The sequence below is a fragment of the Chelonia mydas genome, chromosome 25, assembly GCF_015237465.2.
Source record: "Chelonia mydas isolate rCheMyd1 chromosome 25, rCheMyd1.pri.v2, whole genome shotgun sequence".
In the NCBI taxonomy this organism is placed as follows: Eukaryota; Metazoa; Chordata; order Testudines; family Cheloniidae; genus Chelonia; species Chelonia mydas.
The window spans coordinates 6176327-6191673 of record NC_057858.1 but is presented as its reverse complement, the minus strand read 5'-3'; the positions used below and the strand labels follow the sequence as shown (position 1 = coordinate 6191673).

Genomic DNA, 15347 nt, shown 5'->3' with positions numbered 1-15347 from the left:
GAGAAGCTGTCTCAACCATCACTGAATCCGACAAAACCACAAAATATTCATTCATGAATGACTTGGGGGGGGGGCGGGGCAGCCATGCAGTTACAGTGGTGTGGCCCCATCGGTCTGGGAGCCTATAGAGAGACCTTGAAATCATTCCCAAAGGGTGCGGGTCTTTTATCCTTCTCTCCCTGCACAGAGGCGGAGGTGGAGACGCAGAATGGCACTGCCCTGTGAAGGTCCCCGAGGGAGAGGGAAGCCTGCTCTGGGAACAGCTGCAGAAAGGCTGCGGTACGTCTGTTCTGGCACTTGAACCAGAGTGAAGAACGCGGAGAAGCAAGGTCTTGTACTGCGTTTACCAGCTTCCGGCTGAACGGGGTAACCAGGGGTCGCTGGTCCCTGCTCCCAGCACCGTCCAGCTGAATCCGCCCTAATAAAGACCTGTCTGCTGTATTGTTACTCGCTTTTATTCCATCCCATTAGCTCCACTTCCTTGCGGGTGACCTTTCGAGTGCAGACGGCGCTTTCCAGAGGACTGAGTTCCCAAGGCTGCTCACTAGAGGCCCTCTTGGTTTCAGTGAGAGCAGGCCCTCAGCTGGGACCCCACCCCAGTGCAGAGGAAATAAGAACTGGCCTAGATTTGTGCCCCAAACTGAAACGAAGGGGAGGTCTGCACTGCAATCAGAGGTGAGACCGCAGCCCGCGCTGGACGTACCCGAGCTCGCTTTGATCGAGCAGCGAGGGCGCGGCCGCATGGGGGAGTCCGTACACGGGGCTCTAGGTGGAGCTGTACAAGCTTCTCTGCGGATGTTCTTCAAGCTAGCTAGATCCAGGTGTGTAGTACGTCTACACATGCTGCAGTCATGCCTCTGTCTGCGGTGTAAACATACCGTCAGTCTGAACCGACATTCAATTCACCCAGGCAAAAACGTGCCCATTCCCTTCGATGCATCTTGAGCTGAGCTGGGCTGGCAGCAGAGCAGCGGGAATGACCCCATGGGGACAGCTGCCCTTGGGGAATTTCCAGATGGGCTCAGATCCCTCTGAACTGTTTGGCTAGGACCCCGGTGTGGGAAGTGTCAAACACCGCTGGCTTGCACTCTGCGTTTCAGATAAGCTCCGTTAAGCCCCAGAATTCTAGGTTGCTTGACTTAAATCTTTCCAGGGTTACCCCTCTCGAGCTGCAGTGTCCATCTGGAGAAAGGAAGGGGCGTGACAATACCCCCATGTTAATATAATAGCACACCGTGAGGTGGGGTCCTGCTCCTCACCTCCTCCGTGTGGCCTGCAGCTTTTGTGGGACTCAGCATGGCAGCGTCTGGGAGGTTAGCTGAGTGGGAGGATAAAGTAAGGCTCAGACCTTCTTTGCCTTCCCCACCCTGAAAAATAGAAGCTGTAGAAACATCACTATCTCAAAGTGTATTTTAATTGATGTGTCAGAATCCAACACGCGGTCTTGGCACCCTCCCCCAGCAAGGGCCCGTGGTTCGCCCCTAGCCCACAGATCCTCTTGCAGCACTCACGTCCCATCTGTGCCCTTTGGCCAGCTGCCCTTTGGGGCTAATGATCCTTGCTGGAGATACTGATGCTTCTGTTCTCCCCCCTGTTGTTGGTCTTGTCTACTTCGATTGTCCCTCAGCACCGCCCACCCCAAAGGTTCAAAAAATCATAAGTCAGCCCCTCCTGAAACCACGAGACTTTAAAATATAATACCTCGGGGGGTTCTTTGCCTTCTGCTTTCTCAGCCTTTAGGTTGCACCCAGGCCACGTTTTCAAGCAATTTCTGCAATTTGAGAGCTAGAAATGTATTTTACCTATAGAAAAGCTGAGATTTTCGCCCATCACATGCCTCCAGGAGCTGGGGCTTTAAGAAAAACACCAAGTATCGTGATAAAGTCACAGACCTTGCCAACACAGGTGTCTATAGAGCGCCTAGCATGGTGTGACCCTGATCTCAGCTGGGGTCTGAGCCAAAGCCTCATTCTCCCCATTCTAGCGCCCTTCACGGGCAGGGGAATTGGTACTGGCCTTGGTAGTCACAGTAATCGCACAGAGAAAAACCCTTGTGGGAGAATTGCCCAGATTCAGCTGGGCATATAATCAACTCCAGGCCCTACCTGGAAAGGGCCCCCCATGATTTCATATTCCACAGTCACTTCAACAGCACCACCCAATGACCCGATTTGCAAAGGTATTTAGGTGCCTAAAAATCCAGGCTGTCAATCCCAGTAGGTGCCTATCTGCATCTTTAAGCACCTCAATACCTTTAAAAATCTGGCCCCAATTCTCCAGCCTCCTGCATCTTGTGTTCGCCCCGGTGGGAAGTTGGTGTGAAATGCCAGCATCTCACAAAACTGGCACCACCTGGGGGAAATGCCCACACAAAGAGCAGAGCGCCAGTGAATCCAACCCAAAGCACATCCCCAGGGAGCCCTGATCTCCATGCTCCCAGGAGAAGTCCCCTAAGGCCACTCCCTCAGCTGGGGAAGCTCAGCCCTGCAATGAGGCAAAGCCGGCAGGGAGCTGTGCTGATTAATTGAGTCTCGCAGCTCATCATCACAACGCAGAGCAGCTGGGTCAGAACCAATATGTAGCTAACGTGCTGGGGGTAAGGCCAAGCCAGGCTTCTGTCTCCTCTAGCCTGTCACTTGTCTTGCAGCAGCAAATTGAGTCCATGGCCCCCCAGGCCAGCCCAGAGAAAAGAGAGCTCCCTCAGGTGACAGGGGCTAGGTTCCCTGGGAGGCAACGGGCAAGGTATGGGGGTGGGGTCTGGCTCTTCTAACTACCCTTCTCCCTCTGGGTTTAGGAGATGCCAGCTGTCCGGACAGACTCTGAATCCTCACTTGCCAGGTTCTTCCACCAAATTGCTCGGCTGGGGCTCTTCAGTTCCCTGGTAAGTAACCCCCCATGGGCAGCAGTGCTGGGTGAATCTGAGCTGGGGGCTTGCCTGGTTTTAGGCCCTGTAGCTTCTCCCCCACCATGTTCCTCTTTGCTCCTGCTGCTTTTCACCTCTTCGCCCCTCCCCCTTGGTGCAGCAGTCAATATACAGGTGCTCTCCTGTTCTCTCGCCACCCCCTTGCTTTGTGCTCTAGTCCCTACCCAGCTGAGACTTTAAGGGTTTGCTTTAACGACTGTCTTGTGCCTGGCTGGGCTGTGGAAAGTTGTCTGCGCTCCTGCCTTATGGCCACGAGAAGTCACTGTGGCATCTGCTGGGTAGGTGGCCTGGCGCTGACAGCTTGCTCCCCAGGATATATCCGGTCTGGGAGTATGCCCCTCTACCCCCGTTTACTATGGCAGTTTTCCATTCAGACTCCCCCACTGAGCACCTACGTGGGCAGAGCTGCCAAGTTCAGTCTCCAGCCCTGACCCTGCTCCGGGCAGATTGTGCTGGCTGTGGGACCAAGCTTATGATATATTAACAAACTTGCCTGTGTAATGCTGGGCTCCTGGGTAGGTTGTCACAGTGATTGGCACCCAGGACCTCTCCACTGCTTAAGCGAAAAGACCTGGCTCTGTTAGCCAAGGCTCACCCACTTCCATCTCTGACCCAGCCCCCATTAAAGGGGGACAGAGCTCTGAACTAAGTGGGGTCCCTCTGCCGATTACATCATTCAACATGTGTGAAATATCTCTTGGGGTGCGGGACAAAACTTGACTGCCATGGCTCAGACCTGGGTTGCTCCTGGATTATAGAGGCCCCATTTTGTGCAAGACCCTGTGATGCTAACTTGCCAATAAGCTTGTACAAGATCTGACACAAACAGCTACATCAGTGTCCACTTCCGTTGGAAACAATGCTTTGGATTAGTGCTGAGGAAAGGTAACTCAGGGGCTGAGACACAAGTCTCATAGAATATCAGGGTTGGAAGGGACCTCAGGAGGTCATCTAGTCCAACGCCCTGCTCAAAGCAGGACCAATCCCCAATTTTTGCCCCAGATTTCTAATTGGCCCACTCAAGGATTGAACTCACAACCCTGGGTTTAGCAGGCCAATGCTCAAACCACTGAGCTATCCCTCCTCCCCCCCTCCCCATCCACCCACCTCCTGTTTCTCTAGATGGTGGCAGGAGCAGGGCAAAGACACAAGGCCTGAGGCAGTGACAAGGTGAAGTGCACCAACACGTGGCTGGTGTTCACCAGAACTGGTGAGACCAGGGCCTGTGCTCTCCTGGCTCCCAGCCCAGTGCGCTTCCCCCAAAGCGTCTTCCGGTGGGGAAGCCTTGCATCCTGTGATGTTGTCCCTGAGTGGACATGCCTGAGTGGCCCACATGTGCAGACACTCTGCCCATCCCCTTGTTGGGTTGTGCTTCCTGCCTTGGCCTGGCATTACCAGAGCTCTTCCTGCACAGCCTTCGTTCTTGGTGACCGCCGTTCTCCTCTGGGCTCTGCCACCGCGTGGTGGCCGGCGGTAACCTCCCTGCAGGCTGGCAGCACTCGGTGCACATGACGTGTGTCTGAGCTGGGGGCCTGGCTCGTCCCAGGCCAGCCGACCGCCAGCCTGTGGCTCTGCCCACTTCTTCCTGCAAAGTGTCCCCCGCCTCCTGTTCTGGGAAAGGGGAGCCCTTGCTGGGTCAGGCAGTGAAATAGGTCCCTCTAGAGCCATCTTGCCAAGGCAGGGGGTGGCTGGAGTAGCTAGTCCAATGGTATGTCTACACTGGACTTGGAATCGAGCTAGCCCACTGGGAATAGTGGTGTAGCCATGGTAGTACAAAGGGCGGGGGCACCCTGAGTCCAGTCCCACCTGAAACCCTAGGTACTTACTGGGTGCCCAGCCCTGCCCACCCTCCAGGACCCACAGCTACACTGCTCCTGTTAGTGCAGTGGCCCCATCAGAACTGGGGTGTGAATGCCTCGGTGTTCTGCAGTTACACCCTCCGGCGCCAGTGTAGACACACCCAAAGTGCTCCACCTGATCCCTGGGGATGGTCACAGGCTCTGCATGTGAACAGCAAGTGGGGCTGCCCTGTTGAGATTTCAACAATACCCTCCCCCACGGGCCAGACGCCTGGTCCTGCTGGGTCTGAGCCCTGTTCGCAGGATGCCTGGGTCCGTCCATCCCCGCCCCGGGCATGCATTGGCAATGGCTGGGATTTTCAGATGCATTTGTCACTCAGGGACAAGAATTGACCCGAAGTCAAGGGGATGGTGCGCCTAACCCCCCTAGGGTAGCTCTGCGCTGGAAAGTGTCGGTGAGGGCTGGCTCTTGCTGGAGAAAGAGCTATACCAGCAAAGTCCTTTCTGAAGACCATAGCACCAACAGAAGTCCTCCTGTGCCAGTATAAGCTGCGTCCACGCTGGATGGGGCTGGCTGGCATAGCGGGGCTGGCGAAACTTCTCTAGTGAACTGGACCATAAATACTTCTGACCAGCTCCCCACCCCCATGGTTCTGGCCAGGAGGGCAAGTGAGCCTGTGGGATGGCACAGGTCTGATCAGCCAGCTCCTCCCACGGGGAGCCCACGAGGCCTCACGTACCCCGCAGCCAGCCTTGCTCTCCACAGGCCGGTCGTGAGCACTCTGAAAAGGCACCTGGCCCCCTGCCACGTTCACTTGGGCACTCACTGGCCCAGGCTCGGCTACTAGCGCTTCCACCAGTAGCGTGGGTCCTGGTGACTCTTTGGTGGGGGCAGGGGGAAGGCAGCTACCACCTGTAATGAGCAAGGCCTCTCTGACCTGCCCAGGCCCCATCCCCAGGGTGCGCTCCCTGGACGACATTATTACAAACACCTCCCTACACCCAGCCGATCGAAGCAGGGAAGAGGTTACAGGCACGGTGGCTTGGCCGAGGAGAAGAAGAAACTATCGCCCATGCCTCCCCACCCTGCTTCCCTTCCCGCAGCCATCCGGGGACCCTCCGCCGTCAGAACTAAACTGAGAGCAGGGAGAGCTGACCCCTTCCTATCGTCCGGCTTCTGGGAGGGGGGCTAGGGGTATAAGTAGCCCAGGCAGGGCTTAATTTGTGCCAGAGCTTGGCAGTTCATGGCCCCGGCACCTCTGGACTTGCTGCTCTAGTTATGGAAGTAAAAAATTGATTGTGCCCCAGCCCCTCTGGCATTACAAATTAAGCCCTGAGCCCCGGGGACTCAGTGGAGAGAGGGGAAAGCATGAACATGCCAAACGGGAAGCATCTAAGCCCCTTGCCTTTCTCCCCCAGCTGCTAGAAACTAGCCCTTCATTGCAGAAGGGTGCCCTGCAAAAATGACACTGAAACGAATGAAATGTAGCAAGCCAGAGCAATAAGCGCTTCCTAAGAGCAACTCCACGGTGCCTTCTTGCAATAATCCCTTAGGGGGCCAGGCAACACATCTCCCGTGTTTGATTGCAGCTCTGCCAGTGGCTTGCTGAGCGTCATTAACCTCTGTGCCCTGTGCGACACTCCTCGGCCGTAGAAGGGGCTTGGCAGATGGATGGCAGTGAGCCTTGCTGGTTAAAGCCCTAGGATCAGCAATGAGTGAGGTGGTAGGAATCGAACCAACTAGGCCCAGCCTGCAACGATTGGGGGGGGGGGGGGGTGGATTTTACAACTCAAGTTATTTGAACGCTTTCTGACAGTCTAACTCGTGTTCTCAGGTCCGGCTTCTCCACAAGATTTTGGCCTGGGGTGGCTCCTCTCTCCCTGTGGAGAACATTGGCAGCCAGGACTATCACGCCCCTTCCCCTGACAGGCCTGTGCGGCGCGCCAAGAAGCGTCTCGGCAGACTGGCACACCTCCTATTCGCCATCATCCCCTCCAGGTTCCAGTGTGCCCTCGGCTACCTGCCGGCAGACAGCATGGGTCAGAGCAGGATCCCTGAGGGTAAGAACTCTCCATGATGCAGAACTAAGCAGTGGATGGGTGAGCAGCCTGGATCTGCAGAGCGTGAGGTGGGCATGCTGCAGGCCTGGCACATGCGTGCTGAGTCGCTGCTCCTGGGGCACGAACCGTCGGGCGGAATGGCCCATGCTGCAGGGAAAACGCTCTCCTGGCCTCCTTTAGGTACCTGCTGTGAGAGACCTGAAAGGGGCTGGATTTCCCAAGAGCTGGAGTCTTACACTGAGTACCCACACCCAGAGTCACTGGGCAGCCCTTTAAGACTGTGGTCCTGACCTTCCTGGGGGTGAAAGGGGAGGTGTTTGGCTGCCTCTGCCTGGCAAGCTTGTAGAGGGAACCTTGTCACAGATCCCGCAGGGTGAGCTGGTAGACGAGTCCTGCAGGCCAGGGGCTCCCAGCAATGATCTCTGCTGTAATATCTGACTCCTTGGTGATTCAACTATAGAACTCCAGTTGAGCTGGTCCGGCCCCCGTGGCTGGGAGCTGCCGATCATCTTAGCACAGCTCCCCTTCCCTGTTCCCTGCAGCACTCCTCCCTCCTCTTCTGGTCCTGCATAGACTACATGACAAAACGGTATGCTGGCTTAATAGTGGTGACACTGCAAATGGGGCTAGGCTGAGGCCACAGATACTTGGCCCTCCTGCTCCCAGGTGGGATTTGAACTGACATCTGCAGATGTGAGAGGCTAGTTCCTCAAATCAGAAAATGTCCTGGCCCCAGTCCACCTTCTCCTGAATAACCACTGCTTCCTCTGGGCGGGCTGACTGGAGGAACAGTCAGGCTAAGCTAACGCAGCAATTGGCTCACTTTACATCTGTCGGCAAGCTTGGAGTTGAGTCCCTCTCCTGGAGGAGAGGTATCTGTTTGCTTAAAACCCTCACGGGCTCCCCTGGCTGGTACTAGGACCTACATACGTTGCCCGGTTCCTGGTTGGATAAAGTGGCAGCTCACTCCTCACTAGCCAAGAGACTCTGTGGGTCACCCTTCCTCTTGCAGGAGGGTCTCGCAGCAGAGGAGCAGAGCTGGATTTCTTAGGCAAGGCTGGAGCATTGGGCCCGTGAGTCATGCAGCTAGTGTCCGGCTCGCCCAGAAGACATTAGTCTAGCTTTGCTGTTTGTGTTGCGTGGGAATGCAACTGCCAGCTAATGGGACTCAAAGCTAAGCTGCCTAAATTATGCAAGCAAGACCCCCCCTTCATTGTATGTGAAAAGTAGATGGGGAGTTAAGGCTTGAAACCTGGACTTCAGCTCCAGAAACACAGGCATCCTTTCCTTGAGCTCAAGCTTTTAATACATTAATGATCTTGAAAAGAGGGCAAGGAGTGAGGGGGATAAAACTTGCATTAGGCTGGAGAAGACAGAGGGAACCTAACCCAGGCAGGGAAATGAATAGCACAGTGCGGGGTGGAAGCTGGCATTGACAGATGCCAGCTGATGCATCATTCAGATTCTTTTTCAGTATCTGAGAGGGTCCTAAGTAACTGTAATGACTTGGGGAGGAGCCAGGTGTCACAGCGGGCAGGTCTCTGCTGAACGTGCAGAGGCAGGGGTGGAAAAAAGTTAAATTAATAATTCTGCATAGGGAATAAGCTAGAGCAGTGGTTCTCAAAGTTCTGTACTGGTGACCCCTTTCACATAACAAGCCTCTGTCTGCAACACCCCCCTTAAACTTATTAAAAAGTGGTTTTTAAATTTATAACACCATTATAAATGCTGGAGGCAACATAGTTTGGGATGGAGGTTGACAGCTCGTGGCCCCCCCACGTAATAACCTTGTGACCCCCTGAGGGGGTCCCAATCCCCAGTTTGAGAATCCCTGAGCTAGAGAGCCCCTGAAAACCTTTTCTAAATCAATGCCTGTACTCATGGCATCTTGAGAGTTCTTGGTCACCCCGTCTCAGAGCAGAACAAGAGGGGCTTCAGAGATGAGTAACAAATTATCAGAGGCCTGGAAAGGCTTCTGTATGCAGGAAAAGATGTGGGATGTGTAGTTTAGGGAGAAGACAGGCTATAGATCCAAAAAATGAGTGCTATCAAGGTCAGTCTTGAGCGCCTACTTACTTGGCTCGTAACCAAAAACAAGGGACCATTCAACACAATTACGAGGCAACACTTTAACCCTGGGAAATAAAACTACTTTTTTTAACACTGGGCGTAACTAGCCTGTGACAATGACATTGTGGCAATAACTCTAGAGTCTAATGAATTTCGTTATCTAGCATATCATATCTAAGCCATCCTGCTTCAGGAGGGAATCCAATCTCTAGCTGCCTCCGATTAGGAGGAGGATGTTCTTATGCTCAAGCAAATGGTTCTAGAGTTGCCCAGAAGTGGGTGTCTTGCACTTCCTTGTGGAGCAGCTAGTACGGGCTGCCATCCAATAGGATGCTGGACGAGATGAACCCTGGTTTGGCAATTCTTTGTTCCGGATTTCCCAGGAGCACATCTCTCCCAGCCCTTCCCATGCTGCTCCATCCTTGTGGAGACTGACTGCTCCTGGCTCTGACTGTTCTCCCAAAGCCAGCAAAAGAGTTGGGTCAAGCCTCTGATTAAGGGGGAAGGGAACCAACAAAGGCTTCCCAAAAAGCAGAGGCCAGGGCAGGAGGGAGACTAGCTGCCAGTCCAACACTGAGCCGAGACATGTCTGAGCTGTGTCTTGGCCTCATAGCCAGGACCCAGCATCTTGAGGTCCAGCCATCACCTGGGTGAAGCTATCTGAATATGGCTGGCCTGTTAGTCACATGGCAAACCTGCTAGGCTATCTCTACTCTGGAGCATCTGGGGTCTGTGCCTGCCCTCTGGGAGAGCAGACTTAGGCAGTGGTGACCCTTGCCTCCATGGGGTACGTGCTCTGATACTACCTGCCCTGTTCGTGGCTTTCTTGCAGAGATCCGGAAAAGTCCAGTCAAGCCCTCGGGCAAAGGGAGCAAAAGGAAACAAGATGATGTGGCTCTGGAGGAGCATCAGTCCTGGGTGGAGATCTTGCAGCAAGAGCTGCCAGAGGAGGATGAGGCCGAAGACTCTACCTATGAGGTATGACGCACTTGCTGTTTGGCAGAGCCGGTCCCTGGGTGCTGGATTACGCAGACCCACGGCGTAGCTCCAGCGCACTGTTAACACTGCTGTGTTTGCCCATGATGCTACCTCCCTTTCCGAGCACTGAGATCTCCTCTGCTCTCTCCCTGCTGGGGGCAAGTGGACTGCTGCAAAGCATGCAACGCTTCCAGACAGCAGGAGGTGGCTTATGCAACGAGCCATCAGACGGGGGCCTGGCAGGTCTACCAGCTGCATCCCTCGCTGAGCCATGGGCAGTACATGGGCTGGATTCAGTAGATGTGAGGTCTTTTGTTTTCAGTTTTTACTGAGTGGTTTTTTTTTTTTTTTTTTAAAAAACTCCTGGATTTTACAAGAGCCATTTGACTTTTACTGATTGGCACTTCAGGTGCCAGAACTCCCTGGACCCAGCCGCCTGCTCCAGAAGGAGAAATGGTGGCTCGCTAACCGCCAGCTTTCCTTCCAGAGCAGGGAAATGGGTCAGAAGTACTGGCATGACGAGTGCTGCAGTACGGACTGCAGTCGATTCCACGTCAACCATGTGCACGTTACCAGTTTTAGACCTAGTATGGGTAGTTCTCGGCCTTCAAAGCAAATGCTCATTGGTGTCCTACTTTTCGTGCTAAAATGAGTCAAATGAGAACCATATCTCACTACACTTCAGAATAAGGTGTTTTTGAAAGCTTTTTAAAGAGATTTACCCAGAAAACTGCAACGTTCATTTTATGCAGTGGTTTTGAACCTCTTTGGAGTGTGTTGTGTGTGGGTTTTTGGTGGTTTTTGCTTTTAAGTTTTGTAATAAATGCTGATAGCTTCCCAGGAAAACTGTTTTGTTTAAAGGGCCTCTGGTATCCAGAGGTGGTCTGCTCCTCCCCTGGCAGACACACTAATAGGACATTTGTTACTAGATGCCTTAACTAGAAGGGGTGAGTCTAGTGTCTGCTCTGTATTGCAAAGCTGGGACCTCTGGGAGCTTAACTTCCCCTCGCCGGTGTTATCTGCATAACGTGTCAAGGTTCCTTCCCCACTCTGAACTCAAGGGTACAGATGTGGGGACCTGCATGAAAAAACCCCTAGCTTATTTTTACCAGCTTAGGTTAAAACTTCCAAGGTACAAACTATTTTACTTTTTGCCCCTGGACTTTATTGCTGCCACCAAGCATCTAACAAATATATAACAGGGAAAGAGCCCGCTTGGAAACATCTTTTTCCCCCAAAAATCCTCCCAAAACCTACATCCACTTTCCTGGGGAAGGCTTGATAAAAATCCTCACCAATTTGCATAGGTGAACACAGACCCAAACTCTTGGATCTTAAGAACAATGAAAAATCAATCAGGTTCTTAAAAGAAGAATTTTAATTGAAGAAAAAGTAAAAGAATCACCTCTGTAAAATCAGGATGGTAAATACCTTACAGGGTAATCAGATTCAAAACATAGAGAATCCCTCTAGGCAAAACCTTAAGTTACAAAAAGACACAAACCGGAATATCCATTCCCTTCAGCACCGCTTATTTTATCAGCCATTTAAACAAAACAGAATCTAACACATAGATAACAACTAGATTGCTTATTAGCCCTTTACAGGAGTTCTGACCTGCATTCCTGCTCTGGTCCCAGCAAAAGACAACACAGACGGAGAACCTTTGTTTTCCCCCGCACCCCCACCCCCCAGCTTTGAAAGCATCTTGTCTCCTCATTGGTCACTTTGGTCAGGTGCCAGCAAGGTTGTCTGAGCTTCTTAACCCTTTACAGGTGAAAGGGTTTTTCCTCTGGCCAGGAGGGATTTAAAGGTGGTTAGCCTTCCCTTTATATTTGACAACATGTCTGTTGCATTTGGCTACGGAAATGAGGCTGTCAAACACAGACAGGCCATGGTGATGAGTGTACAGGTGGTATTGGCCCATGTGAGCCTATATTAGGATGCTTACTCCTAATAGGGCTATTGAACTATGAGCATCTCCAAACAGGAACTGTCCACCTGAGTGTCTGGGAAATGCCTGGCAGACCGTGGAGTCTAGTCAGCGCCCGCCAAAGGGACTTGAGCACCTAACTGCCCTTTGCACCCTTCCCCAGTCCTCATCCCCCTTTAAAGGGAGTCTGCTCCCTTTGCTGCTTCTGTGGGGAGAGCAGCAGGCTCCTGCTGGAGCATTGTCCTCTGCTCTAGGGCTTGCTGCTGCTCCTCATCTTCCTTGGTATAGTTTGGCACAAAGCTTGTCCTCACCAGCACGGACCTCCTTCCCTCTTGCAGCAGACTCAATCGGAGACGGACAGCGAGGAATACAGGTCCCAGAACGACACAGAGACCGACCTGGAGTTTGAAGAGAAAGACGGGGTCCTGGTGCTGAAGGCATCGCCGAGTCTGCAGGTAAGTGAGCCCCTCTTGATGGCCATCGGGATCACGCAAGGGGACAAGCAAGGCCCCTTGTGTAGGGACTCTACAAGTGTCCATGTAATTAACTGAGCTGCAGCTTTGATGAATTACCTTGTCTTATGCTTAGCTGTGGGAGAACATAATGATGGCACTGGACCAAAGCATGGCTGCTCCTAACGACCACTTCACCAAAGTAAACCAAGCAAGATGTGGGTTTATGGAGCCAGCAGCAGCTGAAATGAGCCAGTTCTCTGTAGCTGTTCCAGCTGCTGGTATATCTGTTACGACGGGGCTGGGGGAGGCATAATCTCCTCTCACCACAACGCTTTAGAGTGGGTTTAGTCTGACTCTCCTGAGCCCCAGGTGCAAACCCCAGTGTTGATGTAACTGCCCAATTCTTGGTGCCGGCTCCACGCTGGACTACCGGACTGTGTGCCCTTGACTCTGCAGGGGACTCTGGATGGAGAGAACATGCTGGCTGCAGCCAGCAGCAATAGCCAGGAGCAGCAGGCCGCACCGAGCGGCAGTGGTGAGGACGTGCAGGCTGCGGCGAGCGGCAGCGGTGGGGATGCCCTGGAGCAGCAGGCCGCACCGAGCGGCAGTGGCAAGGATGTGCAGGCTGCGGCGAGCGGCAGCGGTGGGGATGCCCTGGAGCAGCAGGCTGCGGCGAGCGGCAGCGGTGGGGATGCCCTGGAGCAGCAGGCTGCGGCGAGTGGCAGTGGTGGGTTGAAGTGATTGGTAAGGATGTGTCTCCCTTGCACACAGTTACTTTCTCCTGGGGCAAGGGGGGATGGGTCTGCGCACACAGGGGTGCATTTCCCAGTACTGTGAGCCCTATAGGATGTTTTCCCTTCCCCTGGCTGCCCTGCGAAGGCAGGTGGGTGATGGGGGCTCGGACACTTCCTTTTCCAGGTCCTAAACTCCCAGCTGCTGAAACAGCTAGCTCCACTGAGGGCCTGAGCCACCACATCTGCTGAGCAAGGCCTTGGTGCCAGCTGTTGAATAGCTGTTGGCAATGCCTCAAGCTAGTGGGGTGGTTCTACTGAAGGAAGGTCAAGAGCCTCACTCATCCGATCCATTCAGGTGAGTGCCAGGCAATGGGGAATCTGGTCCTAGCCTCTAGTGGCCAGAGGAGATGGTGTAGGCCCACTTGAGCATCAGGTGAGAGAAGAAAGCAATGCAGAACTGTGCTCGGTGTTCCTGCAGGGACCAGAGTCCGGGCTCCAAGGCCTAGTTCTGCAATAGTCACTCTGACCTTGGCCAATTCCCATCAACCCCTTTTGCTTCCATGACTTTCCCCATGGGGATAATCCTTAGACATTCAAGCCTTCCATCCCAGTGCAGGAGATACTTGGATGAAAGGCCCCTAACCTAGGAGAAGACTGAGTGGCTGTGCAGGTCCCAAACTTCCAGTGCCCACTAAAGCGGCTTGTTCCCACACACTGGACTGGCTTCCAGTGCTTCGTATTAACTTCTCTTGAAAGCACTAGTGACTCTGGTAAATTTAGATGTGACTGTATCCAACCTATTTAAAGCCCTAGTTCCTGAATGATCCACTGACCACCAGTGTCCTGCAGAGGACTTGTGGGTGGCTGGGCCAGCTGGCTGGTCACATGGTCCTATGCCCTCCATATCCACCTGCTAAGTTATGTTAAGACAGCTAAACATGCTGGATGCTCTGCCTGTAGGCAAAGGTTGTAGATGCTAAAGCTGCTATTCCCTCACCAGTGGAAAGAGGCAGCCCAGTCACAGATAGGAGGGCAGGCTTCCAAGAAGTGATCAAAGAATGATCCATGCACCAAAGTTTGGAGATGCCTGGCTTAAAGGATTACAAAACACCAAGCCTGTGCTTACCACCACCTCTTGTTTCCATCAGCAACTGACTGCAGCTCGCTCTGTCTGAACTTGACCAGGGCTGTTAGAACTTTGGTCATATTGGGGTCACCTGATCTGAGCTCTTCCATCTAGGGCATTAGTGAGAATCAGGACCTCTTGTGAGGTCACTGAACTTCCCCGCCTGCTCCCTCTAGCTGGCAGACCTAATTATCCTAAAAGCTGCAACCTGCAGTGTTGGTGTTGGATGGAGTATTGGCCTCAGACTTCCAGAGGTGCAGAGTGCTCCCAGTGAAATAGGTGGGGTTTGCTGGTACTTGGCATCTCTGAAAATCAGGCCATTACTGTGAAAAGCTCTTACCACACTGTGCAGCACAGTCTCTGTTGCTGATCTCAGCCCATGCATGAACTGGAATAACTGTTCTTTCCCCTTGCCTCCTAGGATAAATGGGGCCCCTTGACTCCTGGACCAAGTTTCTATTTTTCCATAGTGGCTGCTGTGGCTTTGAAATGCGTGCTTCTCAGAGCCAACTTTGCCCTGTGAATGTGGATTAAACTGTCTTATAAAATGCAATGTTAATATTTTGGAACCTGTGATAATAAACCTTTTTTCCATGTGATTTCAAAAGCAGTTTGGCTCGTCTCTGGCCCAGAGCTTGGCTGGCTCAGTAGCTGGGAAACAGAAGGTGGGGTTGGGGGGGTCACTGCTGTACTTTGGTCTTGGGGTACAAAGCTGGGCTCTCTGCAAATAACTAGATGGTAGCACTTTAAACTACTGCACCACCACCCCTCTTTCACGATGGGTCCCAGCCCATGTTTGGCAGAAGAATGGCAATGCTGTCCTCTGAATATCCCAGTTCATCCCTCCGTCCAGCACAAGGGGCAGTTTGGCAGATGGAAAGGGTCTTCTACCTTCTCTGGGACTGCTCTGCCCCAGCATGGCTAGTTCAAAGATGCTGCAGAGCAATGATGAATTGGGGCCCTCTGCCTCCAGAGCTGTCCAGGCAGCAGCAGCAAGGCCACTGCTGGGGCACTGTGTCCAGTCCTGATGTGAAAACCCTACAGTGGAGCTCCAGCATGGGGAGGGTCCTGAAATTAACTGTCTAGAAAACCGGCCTTACAGTGGGAGACTTAAACTCAATAGTTCAGGTACATTATCAAAGAGCAGGCGAAGAGGTCACTTCAGGAGTCTAGAAGTACCTCCAGAGAGCGGAAAAGATGCTCTGGTTCAACTGAACGAAGTGGGCTTGATATGGGGATGTCATGGTGAAATTCTCTGGCCTGTGATC

The 15347-nt window shown here is 53.1% G+C and overlaps 1 protein-coding gene across 8 annotated transcripts; it reads left to right on the top strand.

Moving 5' to 3' along the window:
• The first annotated feature begins 2550 nt into the window (after window positions 1-2550).
• LOC102945006 lies at window positions 2551-14678 on the top strand. Of its 8 annotated transcripts, XM_043536057.1 has the most exons (9): window positions 2551-2704; window positions 2795-2881; window positions 6558-6783; window positions 9686-9831; window positions 12103-12219; window positions 12353-12463; window positions 12676-12810; window positions 12844-12963; window positions 14501-14512. In XM_043536057.1, the coding sequence occupies exons 1-8, from the start codon at window positions 2663-2665 to the stop codon at window positions 12958-12960; spliced, it is 981 nt and encodes a 326-aa protein (XP_043391992.1). In that variant the 5' UTR covers window positions 2551-2662; the 3' UTR covers window positions 12961-12963; window positions 14501-14512. The 8 variants fall into 8 exon arrangements, with proteins under 8 accessions (XP_043391992.1, XP_043391990.1, XP_043391991.1 ...); XM_043536055.1 differs by having other exon boundaries at window positions 12106-12219; window positions 12676-12963; window positions 14501-14678; XM_043536056.1 differs by having other exon boundaries at window positions 12676-12946; window positions 14501-14678.
• The last annotated feature ends 669 nt before the right edge of the window (window positions 14679-15347 follow it).

Bases quoted from the DNA above. Each gene is read 5' to 3' on its own strand.
- LOC102945006 (XM_043536054.1), top strand. From the start codon at position 2,663: ATGGCCCCCCAGGCCAGCCCAGAGAAAAGAGAGCTCCCTCAG. The intron at 9,832-12,102 runs GTATGACGCACT...TCCCTCTTGCAG, and splicing joins CCGAAGACTCTACCTATGAG to CAGACTCAATCGGAGACGGA. The intron at 12,464-12,675 runs ATGAGCCAGTTC...TTGACTCTGCAG, and splicing joins TGGAGCCAGCAGCAGCTGAA to GGGACTCTGGATGGAGAGAA.